General features: G+C 39.3%; 3 protein-coding genes across 3 annotated transcripts; 2 read left to right on the forward strand and 1 right to left on the reverse strand.

Annotated features, from left to right (window-relative positions):
* The first annotated feature begins 887 nt into the window (after positions 1–887).
* Positions 888–1916, forward strand: LOC110182488 (uncharacterized). Its single transcript, XM_020950536.2, has 2 exons — positions 888–1554; positions 1612–1916. Exons 1-2 carry the CDS (start codon positions 1087–1089, stop codon positions 1762–1764), a joined length of 621 nt encoding a protein of 206 aa, XP_020806195.1. The 5' UTR covers positions 888–1086; the 3' UTR covers positions 1765–1916.
* Positions 1917–4803: 2887 nt separating this feature from the next.
* On the reverse strand, positions 4804–5271 carry LOC147644301 (uncharacterized). Its single transcript, XM_086829363.1, has one exon. The coding sequence runs from the start codon at positions 5269–5271 to the stop codon at positions 4804–4806; it is 468 nt and encodes a 155-aa protein (XP_086685489.1).
* A 1064-nt stretch (positions 5272–6335) lies between these two features.
* Positions 6336–9266, forward strand: LOC110182484 (chromosomal serine/threonine-protein kinase JIL-1-like). Its single transcript, XM_020950532.2, has 4 exons — positions 6336–7312; positions 7379–8175; positions 8231–8652; positions 8711–9266. The coding sequence occupies exons 1-4, from the start codon at positions 6364–6366 to the stop codon at positions 9168–9170; spliced, it is 2628 nt and encodes an 875-aa protein (XP_020806191.2). The 5' UTR covers positions 6336–6363; the 3' UTR covers positions 9171–9266.
* The last annotated feature ends 7851 nt before the right edge of the window (positions 9267–17117 follow it).

Consider the following 17117-nt stretch of genomic DNA (forward strand, 5'->3'; position numbering starts at 1 on the left):
GCGAGTTTTTAAACCTTGAGATTATATTTTTAAATTAATCTTCAAGTTATTATTTGTCTCACTTCAGCTTAATATTAATTTTAAATATTAATTTCCACTGAAAAGTTATTTTTTTTAAGTGCCAAGCGAGCAGGACAACGAACCAGGACACAACATGAAGAAAGTCCAGCGGGCGCCTTTTACATTTCATTGGATTTTATGCGTTTCACTTTATGCTGATGTTTTTATTATTAAATTTCCCTGAATTTTCATTTACATTTTCTGGCTTTCTTAGCGTTTGCTCTATCCCTATCTCTTTTGCTCTATCTCTCTGACTCTCTCTGTGTTTGGTCGTTAGTGTATTGTCGCCGTTGCTGATGACTCCTCTTCATTTTCACACTTTTCATTCAATTTATTGCATTTCGCAAATTGAGTGTCGCTTTCCTTAGATCTATTCGCCCTTCCTTGTGCTCCTTCGCACCCATGGCGTTCCTTCCGTTTTGGTCCTGGCCACAGCATCCTGTCCTGCTCCCTCACTTTCCTAATTTTCTTCCTTAAAAAAGGAACACAAAATAAGAACAGTAAATAAATGCAAAAGAACCACCTAAAAAGAAGTCAATTCGATTTAAGGCGAAAAAGAATGCTAAAAATATACAGGGGAATACATCTTTTAGCAACTTTGGCTTAGTTAATTTAATGTGAATATAAATTTATAACGTTCAATAAATTTCTTGGAATTTAAACCGAAATACTTAACAGAAAAATACTCAAAAAAGCTATTAGCTATTGAAGTTGCCGAGTACTGTACTTTTTTGATCAGGTGGCAACTCCGCTGGCTTTGTTTTTCGATAGATCTTTCGATAGTCCCCGCTATCGACGATCTGCCAGCACTAATTCAAACGAATTTAAAGTTTGCTTTTTGGGCTTTTCTTTCTTCCCTTTCCCCTCTGCCAACGAGTTGGCTTTGGCGCAGTTCTCCGAATTCCGAGGGCTTTGCTGGTTTGGCCAAAGTTCAAAATTTATTCAAAAAAATTCTCTCAGTTGCACGACAGCAACAGCAAAAAACTTGTCGTCGCTTATATTTTTTAGTACGAACAAACGGCAAACATGTCCGAGGAGAATCCAGCCCAGTCCGGTGCGATGCCTGATGCCATTGCAGACACCGAAGCCACCGCTAATGGGGTAATCCCTCCGATCGTCAACTTGGAGGAGACTGTGGTCAGCAGGCGCCCTTTGGGATCTGGAAACATCACTGCCACCGACACCTCCCTTTGCACCGTGCGTCGCCTCAAGCACGAGCTGGCCGATATTAGTGTTAATCCACCGCCATATTGCTGTGTATCAATCAAGGCCGAGACTCTGTTCCAATGGAATGCCATTGTGAATGGTCCCATTGGCACGGTCTACGAGGGTGGACACTTTTGTCTGGATCTACGTTTTACGCCCTCGTATCCCTTCAAGCCGCCACAGGTACGCTTCCTCACGCGTATCTATCACTGCAACGTGGACAGATGCGGTACCATTTGCTTGGATGTACTTGGCGAACGCTGGTCACCCATTATCACAGTGTCCAAGGTGAGTTTTTGTGTGTAATTATTAATGTGATATATAAATTAAAAATCCCCCTTATAGATCCTATTCTCCATCTATCTGCTGATGGCAGAGTGCAATCCAAATGATCCGCTGGACAGTTACATTGCCGACATGTACAAGACCAATCGCATGGAGCACGATCGGATTGCTCGTTACTGGACCAAGCGATTCGCCATTCCCGCAGGAGAATGATATATGGAAATTTTGCTTGATTAATATACACACTATCCAATTAATACACTATAAACATATAGATCTTGCTCCCACCCCGGACAGTACATTCTAGTTTCAATGAATTCACTTGAACTGCCCTGCACGGCAAATTACAAAACGTTTAAATGAAATTGTTTCCTTTTTTTTCCACTCGACTAAAATTATAGTTGTAATAATTATTTAATGCTAATCAAAGCAAGTTTTTCAACGCTCATTAAAATGCTGCATTCATAAAGTATAAATCGTTGCGTTTTCTTTAAGAATTATAAGCAATTTGGAGACTGTTTCAAGTAGGAAACAGAATCCTCTTTGGTGGCAAAATGTTGAAAAGATTCCCCTGATGAACTTGGACCTCAAGGCAAGCCGTTTTCAAAATACTCCCGGCATTATGTATGTGTCCCACTCCCACGCAGAGTGCTGACTGTGTGAGATAGCCGTGGTGGTGTGGTGGTCCTTTTGGTCCTTTGGCCCGCTCATGTCTATGAATATTCATGAGGTGCCAAAAAATGAACGTTTGGGGGAGAGAAAACATCCACGGTTGGGTGGGGTTAGCTTTGAAAAATGAATTGGAACGCGAACGGTTTAAACACCTCCACCGGGCTCAAAGGGTTGCCCGCGTAACGGGGTCACCTCCTCAATTGAGTGCCACGAAAAATATATCCGAAGGTGAGAGCCTTTCAAGCCCGGCACAATCTTAAATGCCCATATGGGGCACTAGGACGAGGACAAACACAATTAATGGTTCTGACAAAAATTCAAGGAACGAGATAAACTCAAAGGAAGTTGCCTGTGATATTCAATATTTCTTCATATACAGGTAAAAATAGTGATATACTATAGTATTTATTGATATTCTTAGGTTTAATTCAAAATTCAAATTGTTCCCTATACGAATAAGTTAAATAATATATCGATGTATCGTTTAGATTACAACTTGATCTTCAACACAAGAAATGGAGATTCCTTTTGAATTCTTATGTTTAATCTTTATTCATGTTAAACTCCTATCTTATTTAGCAATCCAAATGGTATAATTTATACAAACAAAGTAGCATTCGATTTTCAGTTACGAATTAGCAGTGTTCAGATCCCGATATTATCAATCGTATAGAAACTCCCCATAGTATTCATTTGAGCAAAGTTTTTTCACCTCTACCAAAAAAGCTAAACTGCCACCACAACGCTCATTCTTTTCCTTTCCGGTTTCGTCGCCGACAAGTTCGTACAGTTTAACATCTCAATCGATTCTCAGAGAATTATAGTGAAAATTTTTCCGTATCAATTTCCAATACAAAACTACAACTAACAAGTTAAAGAAGAATTACCAGGTGAGTGCAGATCAGGTAATTCCTGGCCAATAAGTGTGAGGGTGGTTTTCAGTTTCCGAAGAATCGAAAACCTGCGCGCAGGCGCTTTTTGCACGTGCGTTTGTGTGTGTGTAAGTGAAGACGGAAGTTGTAGGACGAAACACAAATTGTGTGTATTATATTGAAATATATATTCTATATTGCTCTGGATCAAAGAAATATCTGTGTGCGCGTCTATATATAGCGAAAAATTCGAGAAGAATCCATGGCGAAAATCGAAAAGGGGCGCATGCGCGGCGGCGTCGTTTGCGTTCGTGTTAGTGAAGAGGAAAAGTGTTAGAAAAAATCGGATGGAGTTAGGAATATAATGAATAATGGTTGAATATGCATTCTATATATCCCTGGATCAAGTAAAGAGATGTTTGCAAATCAATATAGTGAGAAATTCGACAAGAAAATATATAGAAAGGGAAAGAGTGAAGCGCATGCGCGGCCATGTGCATTTGTGTTAGTGAAGGTGAGAAGTGTTAGAAAAAAATCAATTAGTGTGAGGAATATAATAAATAATGGTTGTATATATATTCTATATATCACTGGATCAAGGGAATAGATGTTTCCAAATCAATATAGTGAGAAATTCAGGAAGAATCTATAAAAAAAAAGGAAGAGTGGAGCGCATGCGCGGCGGCGTCGTTTGCATTTGTATTAGTGAAGGTGAAAAATGATAGGAAATAGTCGGATAGTGTGAGGAATATAATGCATTAAAGTTGAATACATATTCTATATATTCCTAAATCAAGGAAATAGATATTTCCAAATCAATATAGTGAGAAATTCGACAAGAATATACAGTATGTCAAGAAACTGTTTACACACTGAAGATTTAAAATATTTTTTGACGGTGCATGCAAATATAACGCTTTTAGTAAGATTTTTAATATTTTTTTCAATGGATATCTATTTATTGGATAATTCTTAATGATAATATTCAAAAACATAAACAAAACAATTTAAGATTTAACAAAAAATTAATAAAAAATAACTTTTCACATTTTTGACACTGTCAAGAAACTCTTTACACAATATACAAAACGTACAGCTAAAAGGATATATTTAACAACTTAAACAATAATTTATTAATTTTAGTACTTTGTGTGCTCCCCCTTAGCATTTACTACATGCTGGATGCGTTTTTTCATGGAATTGATTAGCTTTTCGAAGAGAATTCCAATGGAATTCTCTGCCACTCTTCCAGCACTGCAGTTTTGAGGTCTGCTCGATTCCTCGGTTGCCTTTTAGCCACTTTTTTCTTTAAATGAACCCACAAATTTTCAATGGGGTTCATGTCAGGGCTCTGAGGAGGTGTATCTATAACCTTTTGGCAGTTATACAGGAGCCATGGCCGCAAAGTTTGCTCCTTATGTTTGGGGTTATTATCTTGGTAAAATTTGAATTTCGACTTTTCTTCGTCCATTAAGCCAAATTTTTTAGCACTCTGCCTCAAATTTGATTGGAGTATGGAGAGATACTGCTCAGCATTCATAGTGCTTTCTATGAATGCGAGCTCCCTGACTCCCTTGCTGCTTATACACCCCCAAACCATAACCGATAATTTGCCAAATTTTACGGTAGGCACAATGTTGCGCTGGTTTAATGTGATTAACGGCTTACGCCAAACTCTGGAAGGACAATCGTTGTAATACAGCATAATTTAAGTTTCGTTGCAAAAGATGACGTTATCCCAGTAATTTTCCGGCTTGCTGATCATCTCCATAGCGAAAAAATACCGCTTCTGAATGTTTACTACGGATATCAGCGGTTTCTTTTGCGCAACTCTTGATGAGTATTTGTTCCGTAGAATCAATTGGCGCACGGTTTCGTGCGAAACGACTACGCCACATTCTTCCTCCAACTCCTTGGCAAGGGTTCTGATCCAGATTTGGGGGTTATGACGCACCTTACGCGTGATAAGGAGTTCTGCCCGTTTGTCTATCTTCAACTTCCTACCTCCTCCAGACTTTTCTTCCAGCTTTCCTTCAATTTTAGCCCGATTTAAAACATTGTAAATAGTTTTCCGGGATACCCGAAACATGTCGGCCAACTCAGCTGCAGATTTTCCAAGTTGGTGGTTAAGATAAGCCAACTGGACCACGTCAAAGGTCAATCTAGCTCCAGGCATTTTTAAAAATTGATATTGTCGCTTTTTGATGTGTGCTTTGCAAATTTCACAATAAAAAATGAAAAGAATGCATCCATGTCGATGCGAGCAAAAGCATAGGTAACAATAAAGTACCGTTTTTTTCTCAAGAAGGATCAAAACAGAATGGAAAACTAAAGTGTGTAAAGAGTTTCTTGACAGTGCCAAAAATGTGTAAACTCATTTGTTGTTGCTTTGAAGCTGTTCCTTTGGTTGTTTTGTTTTTGTTTTTGTACATACTCATTAAAAATACCCTATTTATTAGTTGTGCATTCAAAAAAAATCAAAAACATTTAAAAAAAGGCGTAATTTTTCCATGCAAAGTCAAAAAATATTTTAAATTGTCAGTGTGTAAACAGTTTCTTGACATACTGTATAGTGAAAGAGGAAGAGTGTAAGGCATGCGCGGCGGCGTCATTTGTGTTTGTGTTAGTGAAGAGGCAAACCTCACAAAATCGTGCATGTGTAGGAAATAGAATGGCAATTATTCGTATATATAAATATATATATATATTTCTGAGAATCAAGAAAATATAAGAAGAGTGAGAAGACCAGCGAAGGCGCAAAATTCCGTTGGCGAAAAAGAAAAAGAGTGGCGCATGCGCGCGGGGTTCTGGTTTGTGTGTATGAGTGCACGCGTGCCTGTACTCTTGCATTAGTATAAGTGTACACACACAACAAAATGGCTGACAAAGCAAAGCGTAACAGATAAAGATGCCGAGAAACATGAAATGAGAAAGAGTTTACAGCAAAATGGTGGCACATAAATGGTACACATAACAAAATGGCTGACGGGGTAAAGCACAACTGATAAAGATGCCGAGAATCATGAAATTACAAGAAGTATTTTATTAAAAGCAAACAAGTTAGACACTTTGGAGAAGTTTCTAGTGTTGCACTATAACTAATAGTTAGTTGGAATAGATTATTTCCGGAAATAGTATTAATTTATCACACTTATAGTTTTAAACTTGTATAATTTATAACAATATGTTCCCTCATCCCAAAAAGAAAACAAAAAACACCTCTGTCCATTTTTACAGATTTCATTCTAGATTCACGCAAGAAGTAAAAATGGCTGACCGTCAGGATGATGATAATAATAAACGTCGCAAAGAGAGCCCCGATGGGTTGCCTTCATCTTCAAGCAAGAGGGCCAGGACAGAGCTAAACTCAGAGGAGATGGAAGCTATGCCTTCTACTTCCCAAAATGCTAATAATTCCGGAGAGGAGATAGAAGCTATGCCTTCTACATCCCAAAATGCTAATAATCCCGGAGAGGAAATCGAAGCTGTGCCTTCTACTTCCCAAAATGCTAATAATTCCGGAGAGGAGATAGAAGCTGTGCCTTCTACTTCCCAAAATGCTAATAATTCCGGAGAGGAAATCGAAGCTATGCCTTCTACTTCCCAAAATGCTAATAATCACGAGCAGGGAAATGCTTTGGGACCGGAGATCTTCCAGGAAAATATGCCAGTGGTTGCCAATCCGATTCAGAATCGTCCGCGACCGATCGCCGTTGTGATTCCCGTCGCGAACCCAGCACTAGTACGAAGGATTACCGACCACGTTGCTCGAAACGACGACCAGGAGGAGGAGTCAGAGGGGATGGAGTTTATATCCGACACTGACGAATCTGATTCGAGCGAAGAGGAAGTGATTGGTTTGTACGATCGCATCGATTTGAACAACATTGCTCACTGCGCCTTCCTGGCAAAGTTCACCGACTTGCAACCTCGCGTCGAGGTGGGCGAAATTGCCAATTGCAATGACTTTCAAATCCTTCGTCTCATTGGTATCGGCACCTACGCTAGGGTTTATTTAGCCAAAAAGGCGAATGGGCTCGATAACAACCGATTGTATGCCATGAAGGTGATCTCCAAGACGGTGGCCATACGTAGCGCCCAAACGGCCGATTTTGTCAGGGATGAGCGTCTGGCCCTGGAGGTAATCCAGGGAAAACCCTTCTTGGCCTGTCTTCAATACGCCTTCCAGGACATTCATAATCTGTACTTCGTGATGAGTAAGTTGCCACAAACTAACCGAAGGGGGAGGAATATTCCTTAATTAATTTTTCCACCTTTTCCAGACTTTGCCCAGGGCGGAGAGCTATTTCGACTCCTCTTGAATGTCGACTATTTTTCCGAGGCGAATGCACGCATCTATATCGCCGAGCTGGTGGTGGCCCTGAGGCAGCTGCATCGCCGTAATATCATCTATCGTGACCTCAAGCTGGAGAACATTCTACTTGACCATGAGGGACACATCGTCCTGGCCGACCTTGGCCTGGCCACCTTCCTGACCCGTGAGAACCAACGCAAGGCTTACAGCGTCTGCGGCTCATTGCAGTACATGGCACCGGAGATGCTACGTGCCGGGGAAGAGGGATATGGCAAGGCCGTTGACTGGTGGTCATTGGGTGTGGTCACCGTTGAGCTCCTTACCGGAATCAATCCATTTTCGAGACCAACTTTGCCGCGCAGCGAGCTGGCCGCAACCATTCAACGACGCATCTTGGAAGAGGATCCGCATATCTCTATGCCGCTGAGCCCCATGGCGATTGATTTAATCTCTCAGTTATTGGAGAAAAATCCAGAGGAGCGATTGAATGGCAACCGGATCCGTGAGCATCCCTTTTTCGAGGGTATCGATTGGTCGGAGATACCCCGTAGGAACTTCAATATGCCCTACTTGCCGACTATCACGGCTCCCGATGATGTGCAGAACTTTAGCTCAGAGCTAACCTCGCAGCCAACCGTGTTGCCCATTTCTGTACTGCCAACACACTTGCAACTTTATCATGGTTTTGACTATGCGGCACCGGAGATTCTATTGCATCGAGTGTACGAGGATGGCCAAGACGGGCATCGCAATCGGGATGTACTAGTGAGTTCTAAGCAAAATAATCTTAAAGGTAATTCCTAATTTTATTCCTTAAAAGCATATACCCCGGATTACGGACAAATCGGTGCTGGGCGACTTGCTGTGTCGCGGTGCCTTCGGCGCCTGTTACCGGGCTGGTACCAGAATGGCTGTAAAAATAATCCACATGTCTAACTTTCGTGTGGCTGAGATAGATGCCTTAATGTCATGTTCGCATGATAACATAGTCAGATATTATGGCACTTATCATACCAAAACCGAGATCTGGATCTTTACGGAGCTTTTGAGCGGCAAGGATCTTAGCGCCTACACTGGCGACCTTGATGAGCGTTTCACTCGCGTGATTTTTCAGCAATTGCTCAATGGCATTTACTATTTACATGACAAGCACATTATTCACGGCGATCTGAAGCCGGAGAATGTGATGTGGAAGAATGGATGGTCTAGGTCGGTCAAGATAGTGGACTTTGGTTGTGCCAGGTGAGATAATGATGCTTTAGTATTAACTCCCATTCTCACCTATATCTTTCCGGTATAGATACCACAGGGATTTCATCCAATGGTTGGACAAGCCTCGCTATACCCTGGACTTTGCTCCACCAGAACTTTTGGAGGACGATGACGAAGTGGTCGCCTATAGTCCGGCAGTGGACATTTATGGCTTGGGGGCCACATTGTACTGCTTGATCATGGGGCATCCTCCATTTCGTACCAGCACCGAGGATGTAGATCTCTCGCCGATCGCCAGAGAGGAGATTAAAGACAGGATTTTACAAGAACCATTCCGTCAAGATTCGGATAAATGGATGGAAAGCAGCCAGACGTTCCGTGACCTGGTGACCTGGTGTCTGCAGAAGAGTCCAGGAGCTCGTCCAAGTCTTGTGGACATTTTGAGATGCCCGTGGCTAAGATTTAGCTTTGACGACGATTTGGAGGGCGGAAACGAAGAGGTCGAAGTGCCACCTCGCCAAATGAACAATCGTCGCAACAGCGTTTAAATGATGAACAATGACTTCCATTTCACTTCTTATTTCACATTTTTCTTAACATATTTACTAACCATTCCTATATTTCATTCATACATACATTACTAAAAATTCCTATTTCGATATGAAATAAATCGAAAATAAATATGTTTTCAAACTAATTTTTGGTTTTTTCTTTCATTATCAATTAAGAGAACACCCTATTCATCCAACATTGATATGACTATATCCGTCAGCCATTGTGTTAAAAGCATAAACCGAGTGAGAGAAATGGCCAACAATGTCATCAAAAGTGGCAAAGTGCCCTTCTACCCATATCGACGGTCATTCCATGTCCTGTTGTGGTCCTTCCTGGTCCTGGTTCTGGTCCTGGTCCTGCTTCCTTATTCCCCCGACAAGTCAAACGTTAATGAACTTAAAGAAATTAATTAAAGTGGCAGGCAACACTGGCCACCCACATATGTTGCATATACTCCACCGATACATATATGTTACATATAGAGTGTGTGCAGCTTAACGCCCCATCCGATGGCCGTTTTATTGGAAAGGACATCCGGTTTGGGGGGCTGACTGGGATCGGATCGGATGAAAATGGCATCGGATGGCTTTCTTCTTCGCCGGGAAAATGCAATAAAAGCAAGTTGTGAGACAACTTGACCGTTAAAAATGAAGTCAGCCGTCGAGATGGGAGTGTCACAGTGTCCACTGTCCAATGTCACAGTTTTCCCAATATTAAGTCGATACAAAACGACGCAAGAATGCTCTCAATGAGAGGGGTTAGAAACTGTTTATTATAGTGAAAATTAATTAATTAATTTTGTAGATTTTAAGCAGAGCTTAAATCCTATTTGTTTACTAAGAATCTTTGTGGAAAAATTTATATTAATATGCTGAGAAAGATTTAAAGACTTTCCTTTTCTTAAACCCTTTTACTTAAATTTATTTAGAGTTCAGAAAATAGTTATATAGTATAGTTATAGTGAAAATTAATTAATTAATATTGTAGATTCTAAGCAAAGCTTAAATCTTATTTTTTGCAATAACAATTCTTGTAAAAATTTTTTATTAATATGCTGAGAAAGATTTAAAGACTTTCCTTTTTCTAAACCCTATAACTTAAATTGATGTAGAGTTTAGAAATAGTATATTATGAAAATAAGATAGAGATCCATAAAATATTGGTATAATTTTAACAGAATAAAATTAAACCAGAGTTTTAGGACATTAATTAGATGTATTTATGAAAAATGCAACAAAATTTAAAAACCCTTTTGGGAAATAGCTGAAAAACTGATTGAAAAATTAACTTAATTTAACCAAAGCTTATCTTAATAATATTTTTGATTTATTTTTAGCTGCCAAAATTAAACCCAATTTGTTTGATAAACCTCTTTGAAATACCAGCTCAAAACTGCGATTAATGAAACTTGAAACTTGAGTGAGAATGACTTTTACCAGGCTATTGCATTAACCCCAGGTGACCCCTTAACCCCTTGCTACCGTCAATGTGTCAACTACCGCAGGCGTTGCTCCATTCGCACCCGGGCTAATACCACAGCATTTTGGGCCAGAGTTCGATTGCCAATTGGCAGCAAAACTGGCAAATAGCTTGGACAATCCGTCATAGCTCCGACTTGGATCGATAATCGCATTTTGGGCTGCGCTGGAAAATTAGGGAAATGGAAATTAGCAGGAGAGTGATGCCACATACATCCGCGAAAACGGTGCCCGCCGCTGCAATTCAATTCTCATTTGCTGCAATTTCAATGGAGAATTGGATTCGTCAAGTCAAGGATAATGTCTCGCAAAAGACGATTCGAGGGGTTATTATTCAGAGAAGAAATATCGATGACCCAAGAAGGTAGATATTTCAATAAGAGGTGATAATATAAACTATACAATTTGTTAACAAACAAGCATAGAATGTTTTCTAAGTAAGACAGCAGAAAATTGGCAACAAATTTTTATAATAAATCATGAGATGTTGATTATAATTAATCAAATAAAGATAGTAGCAAGAAAGAAATATTGTCAAGGTTTTGAGCTATACAAATAATATTAAAATAATATTGATAAGCTCTAAGGTAAATTATTAGCATAAGCATTTAGCATATTTCAAATCTAAATAAATACATTCTAAATTTATCAATTTAAACTTAAAAATCAATGTTCTTTAATAAAACATTAACACATTGATCGATAAATTTGTATGTTTATCGATAAATAACTTCATTAAGCAAATGTATTTCCATAATATGAAACAAAAAATATTCTTGAACAAGTAATTAACAAATTATTCTTACAAATCTTGATTTTTTATCGATAAATTAATAAAAATACCTATTTTTCCTATCGAATCAATCGATAAATGCCTTGACTTATCTCCATCATGGACAAAAGCCATCCCCTAGCCTATAGACTCCAGTGTTTCACCCCGTCACATGGCAATAAATATTGCCACATGTTAAATGTGATGGGACGATGGGCTCGACGAGGTCCTGAGGATTCCACAGGACTCACAGGCTGCAGGGCCATGGCCATGGCCACTCGCCGATATTGCAGAAAATTAACAAATGAGCCTGACAAGCGTCCGGCTGATGAGTTTTGTCCTCCCTCCCAGAAAAGCCCATACTCCCCGTTTTCCCCATTTTCCCCATTTTCCCCGATTCCCAGGCAGCTTTCCCTGGCCCGGAGGGGGCCTGGTCGATTGAATTCCGTGTCAAACGGTTTCTGCACTCTCAGCTTTTATTGAATTCCATTACAGATTCATGTCCGTCGGAGGAGTAACGTCATCATAAAGGCCGTATACCGTACACCGGACGGTTGTTTGGACAGGGGAAACCTGGGCATGGAGTGGAGATGTGATACACCCACCGATTGCTGTCATTAATGTTAATGGCAAATTGTTTTAGAGCACCGACTTCTGCCGGTGACAGTGTGGCTCCTGCTCCTGCTCCTGCTTCTGCTGCTCCTCATCCTCCTTCTGCCAGACCAGGACCAGAGCCCGCATCCGAATCTGGACTCACATCCGCATCCTGTTTGCCTCTCTGACGAGCCGACGAGTAGTAGTAGTAGTAGTTTGTCAAAAGTGCGAGCACAAAAGGACTCGCTCCTTATCGCACCAGACAGACTTTTCTGACTGAAGTCCGGTCCGGCTTTGGTCCCTATTATGATTATGCCGGCATAGTCCCAACCATCGAAAGAGTGAGAGAGGGATCCCTTTATTCCTGCCTGGTAATTTGTTGAGGTCTTCCCAGGGTTTTCCTTTATTTTCTGGGGTTATTTAAAAATTACGCCCGAATCGAAAGCCAATTAGTTTCGGAACGAAAAGTGCACTGGAAATGTAAGGGAACAACTCTGGAAATTATAGAGAACTCCTTGGAAGGAGCTTTGCTAACGTGCTTACTTGAAATATTTATTAGTTTAGTAAAGGAATTAGTAAAAGGAAAAATCTGGAAACTCCTTGAAAGATTTTGTATTGCTTTCGAAGGGTTTCCTTTGGCAGATTTTTGGAAATTATAGAAAACTCCTTGGAAGGAGCATTGCTAACATGCTTACTTGAAATATTTATCAGTTAAGCAAGGAAATTATAAATGAATTGGTAAAAGGCGAAATCTGGAAACTCCTTAAAGGATTTTGTATTGTTTTCAAAGGGTTTTCTTTTGCAAATTTCTCTACAAAATCTACCTTTGCTTGACCAGCAGATACAATTAATTAAGTGACTTTTTGATTTAATTTACAAACCACAAATATCGGTTAGCATTTCCGTTTCATCCTCAAGTGCTCAAAAATGATTTCTGTAATTTTCCGCTCAATGCAGATGCCATTCAAGTTCTGTGTAAAAATGTCGAGGGCCTTGTGTGCGGGTGTAAATCTGCTCGAGGGCCAAAAGGACCTCTCCTGCTCAATTGAAATTGTTGCCGGCAAAGGCTCACTGGACTCACTGGGCTCTATGGCTGGCTTCCACATCAAAATCAGTACATAGTGCATACAAATCTGGACTGTGGCTGCTGAATTTCATGGCACTCGCACAATGAGAATCCGACCTCAACAAAGGAAAATTAATTTCGTCAACCGAGAGTTGCAAGCTGAAGAATTTTCCAGGGCTTCTTCTACGGCCAGGTGCAAAAAGGGGGGCGAGGTGGAGGTATCCCTGGACCCCAAAACTAAAGGCTCACTGTACAACAACAAACTCAATTAATTTAAGAGATTTTCCCCGAGATTTCCCGAAAGAAGCAGGAATTCTGTACCGATTGAGTTTTATATATATTTTTTTTCTCTTTGGAAGAGAGCAACTCTTCATTTGGCGGTCTTCGCTTTTGGATTTTGGCTTTCTGGAAAATTTAATTAAGCTGCGCCGAAGGCGGGAAAATCGGAACAGGGGACGGGTGGGGGGACGGGGGAGATGTGAAAAACTTGCCATCTAAATATTATTTTACACGATGCTTTAACGGCAACTTTTGCATGCCTCATAATAATAATAATCGTCATAATGCCGCCAGGCAACAACTGTTTCATTAAAAGAAAAATAAACCAACAGGAAAATCTGCCAGAAGAGGAGGGTGCGGGGGAGGGAAATGCAGCGGGGGGAAAAGCGCAGATTGCATCGTATGTTGTTTTATGCGTATGATATTTTGCCAGGCCAAAGTTATGAGTTCTATATATACACATATACATCTCTATAAATATATATATATATAGAAGGAAGCTGGTAAAAGGCAAAGGCAGAGCATCAGCCCAAGGAAAAAATGGGAATCTGCTCCCTTTTTGGTCCTAGGTTCCCTTCATTTCTTTTATACCCATTAGCCAAGGTTGATGGAGGGTATATAAGACTCTTTGGAATTTTTTATAATGAATTCTAAAGATATTAATGCAACTTTAAAGCTTGTAACAAATAATTTATTTCAAGTCTCCCTCAAAAGTATGCTCTTCTTTTATAAATAACATTTACCAGGTATTCTATGGTCGTTTCCTTCCTTTTTTTTGTATTTTTTTTTTTTAAGGTTGGGGTATGGGTCTGCACTTGCTCTTTTAGTTAAATGTTTGAAAAGAAAAATTAAAAACTTTTTACAGCGCACACAACATGCGCGGGCTGCTGCTGCTGCCGCTTCCTTTGCTGCCATAATATCCTGTAAGCGGGGCCAAAATGCAAGTGGAAAAAGTTAAGCGGCCAGAAAAGGGGCCAAGGGAGGGGAAGCAGAAGATTATGTCGCACTAGCCAGGCCCGCCCCCACCAAGCTTCATCTTGCGAAAAGCGTCTTAATCCCTACTAAGAACAACCGCAGGCGGTGACACCCACATTCCCATATATAAACACACGCACACTCGGGCACAACATGCAACGTGCCACATGTCAGATATGCTCACTTCAAGGGCGAAAAGTTGTTCATCTTAAGAACACAAAACTTGCAATCCTTTATGACACAAAAAAAAAGGGAAATAGAGCAAAGAAAAGCCTACCATTGAATACCCGGTAAAAAGCATTGCCTACTTTTCAGGAGCATCCTTTTTCAATCCCTAATATTTCTGCAATTACTTGTGAACTTAATATGTATCTATTTTTATATCTAAAACTAAGGAAATCCCATCTAAAATCTTTAGTAAATTATAAATATTAAAAGCTGAAAGATATATACATCTAAGTAATATCTTTTCCTCATTTGAATTCCATTTCTTCTTTCTAATATATATTTTGTATATTTCTTTTAATTCCAACTAAATCTTTTAAGGGAATCACATTACGCATTCACCTCTCACCCCCTTCGCAAGATAAGCATTCAAAGCATTCCCCCGATCTTTCCGATGAGTTGGTTTTAAGAGCACTTAGTGGCTGCTTTAAGGACACCTTACCCTTATCCTTATCCTTATCCTTAGCCCCTCCGCTTCCTTTTGACTTAAACAATTTCGAGTTTCTCTCCTCTCACATGCGGTAAGGCAGGCAGAGAAGGAGAGAAAGAAAGGGAGATGGAGAAATAGGAGAAAAAATAAGAAAGCAGGGAAAATTAGAAAAAAAGAAAAGAAAACTTGTAGTAACTTTTTTTTCATATGTATGTGCTCGCTTTTTTTTTTTTTTGCTGTTCTTATTTTCATACCCTTACAGGGTATTGTTCGTTCAGTCAGAAGCTTAAAACGCATTGAAGAAATCATTTCCGACCCTATAAATCATATATATTCTTGATCAGCATTAAAATTCGAATCGATCTAGCCATGTCTGGTGAGAAATAAATTTTTCGATTTTTTTCGTAAAAATTTTATGATTAAATTTTATCTTGTCAAAACTTGAAAATTTGACAAAAATTTAAACTACGTAAATTTAAAAACTAAGTAAGCAGATTTGTTAACCCTACAAAAACTAGCACAGAACTGCTTTCCGAAGTGAAATTAATGCATTTTTGGCCTAGTTATGAATTTTTTAAACTTTAATTTATCATAAATTGTTATATAAAATTATCGATAAATTTCGGTACAAAGAATAGTATTTTAATTTCAGTCAGAAGCTTGTAACTCATGAAGGAGAGATTTCCGTCCCTATAAATCATATATATTCTTGATCAGCATTAAAATCGGAATCGATTTAGCCATGTTTGGAGCAAAAAAAATTTTTCGATTTTTTTTCAACATTTTTATGATTAAATTTTATATTGTCAAGCCCAGAAAATTTGACAAAAATTTAAATTGTGTTAATTGAAAAACAAAGTATGCGGAGTTGTTACCTCAATAAAAACTAGCGCAGAACAGCTTTCGGAATTGAAATTTATACATTTTTGGCTTAGTTATGATATTTGAAATACTTTAATTTACCCAAAAAATAAAAATATAAAAATATACCTAGAATAAACATATTTTAGGTTTTCTTTTAGGTATACCAATGGGAAAAATCAAATCATAAAGAATAAAAGATTCGAAATAAAAATTCTACAAAACATTAAACTGCGTATTTCAAAGTTTTGTATGGTTTAATCCATTGGACTTTTGATCCCTTGGCTAACTGCAAGTGTATGTACACTTCGTCTTCTAAAAGTAAGCTTTCTTTCTTGTTTGTTTCTCTTTATTTTTTTACTCGACGACGGCTGACTTGGCTGCCTGGCATGTCTTGTCTTTTTTAACCCCAAACCAATCCAAAGAACACCCGCAGAACACTAAGAAAAATATAAAAAGAATAATTATAATATATTATAAATTGTATAAAATATTTTATATGACTTTAAGGCGACCTTTTCCCTAAAAGCTAATCAATATATATTTGATTTAATTATTTTACTAAAGTATTTCATTGGGTTTTCCTGTTAAATATTATAGTTTAGTCTATAAACTTGCTTTTAATATTAAAGACATTTTTTTTATATATTAAGAAACAAGAAAAATAAATTTTTTTGTCGAGTGTCAAATGCACTCACTCCCTTATTCCAGTTGTGCCACTTTCCACTTGCCGCTCTCGTAACTTTTGCTAGTGCGGCGACATCTGCCAATGTTTTGAACATTGCAACACACACACACACACCCATACACACTGAGAGAAAGGAGGGGGTGAATGCTTTGGGTGTCGAGTTGTGGGGGATAGGATGGGAGGGGAATGGGAATGTCCTGGAGTGCGGCACACACTCGCACACGCAAAAGGACAAACTCCTTGGCAAAATAATGAAAAAGTAACTCAAAGTCGTATTTGTATTTTCTTCAGCTTTCCTGTCGCTGTCTGTCTGTCTGTCTGCATTTCCCTCCCTGTTTTCCCTGACCCTGCTCCCCCTCTTTCTGTTTGGATATCTCAAAGTCGAACTCTTCCATCATGCCGCATCCATCCATGGAGGTTAAAGGCGAGTCAGCCTGTTTTCGGAAATTGGTGCGAGTAATTGGTTTGTTAGAACAAAACTTATGGCACAAGTCTTTGGACTCTGGAGTCCTTGGTCCTTGGTCCTTGGTCGCCACCCCCTTTTCCCCTCCCGCCTCTTTTATTTCGACGAC

This window comes from Drosophila serrata, unplaced genomic scaffold (assembly GCF_035046125.1).
Source record: "Drosophila serrata isolate PLE 108 unplaced genomic scaffold, ASM3504612v1 contig_190, whole genome shotgun sequence".
Classification (NCBI taxonomy): domain Eukaryota; kingdom Metazoa; phylum Arthropoda; class Insecta; order Diptera; family Drosophilidae; genus Drosophila; species Drosophila serrata.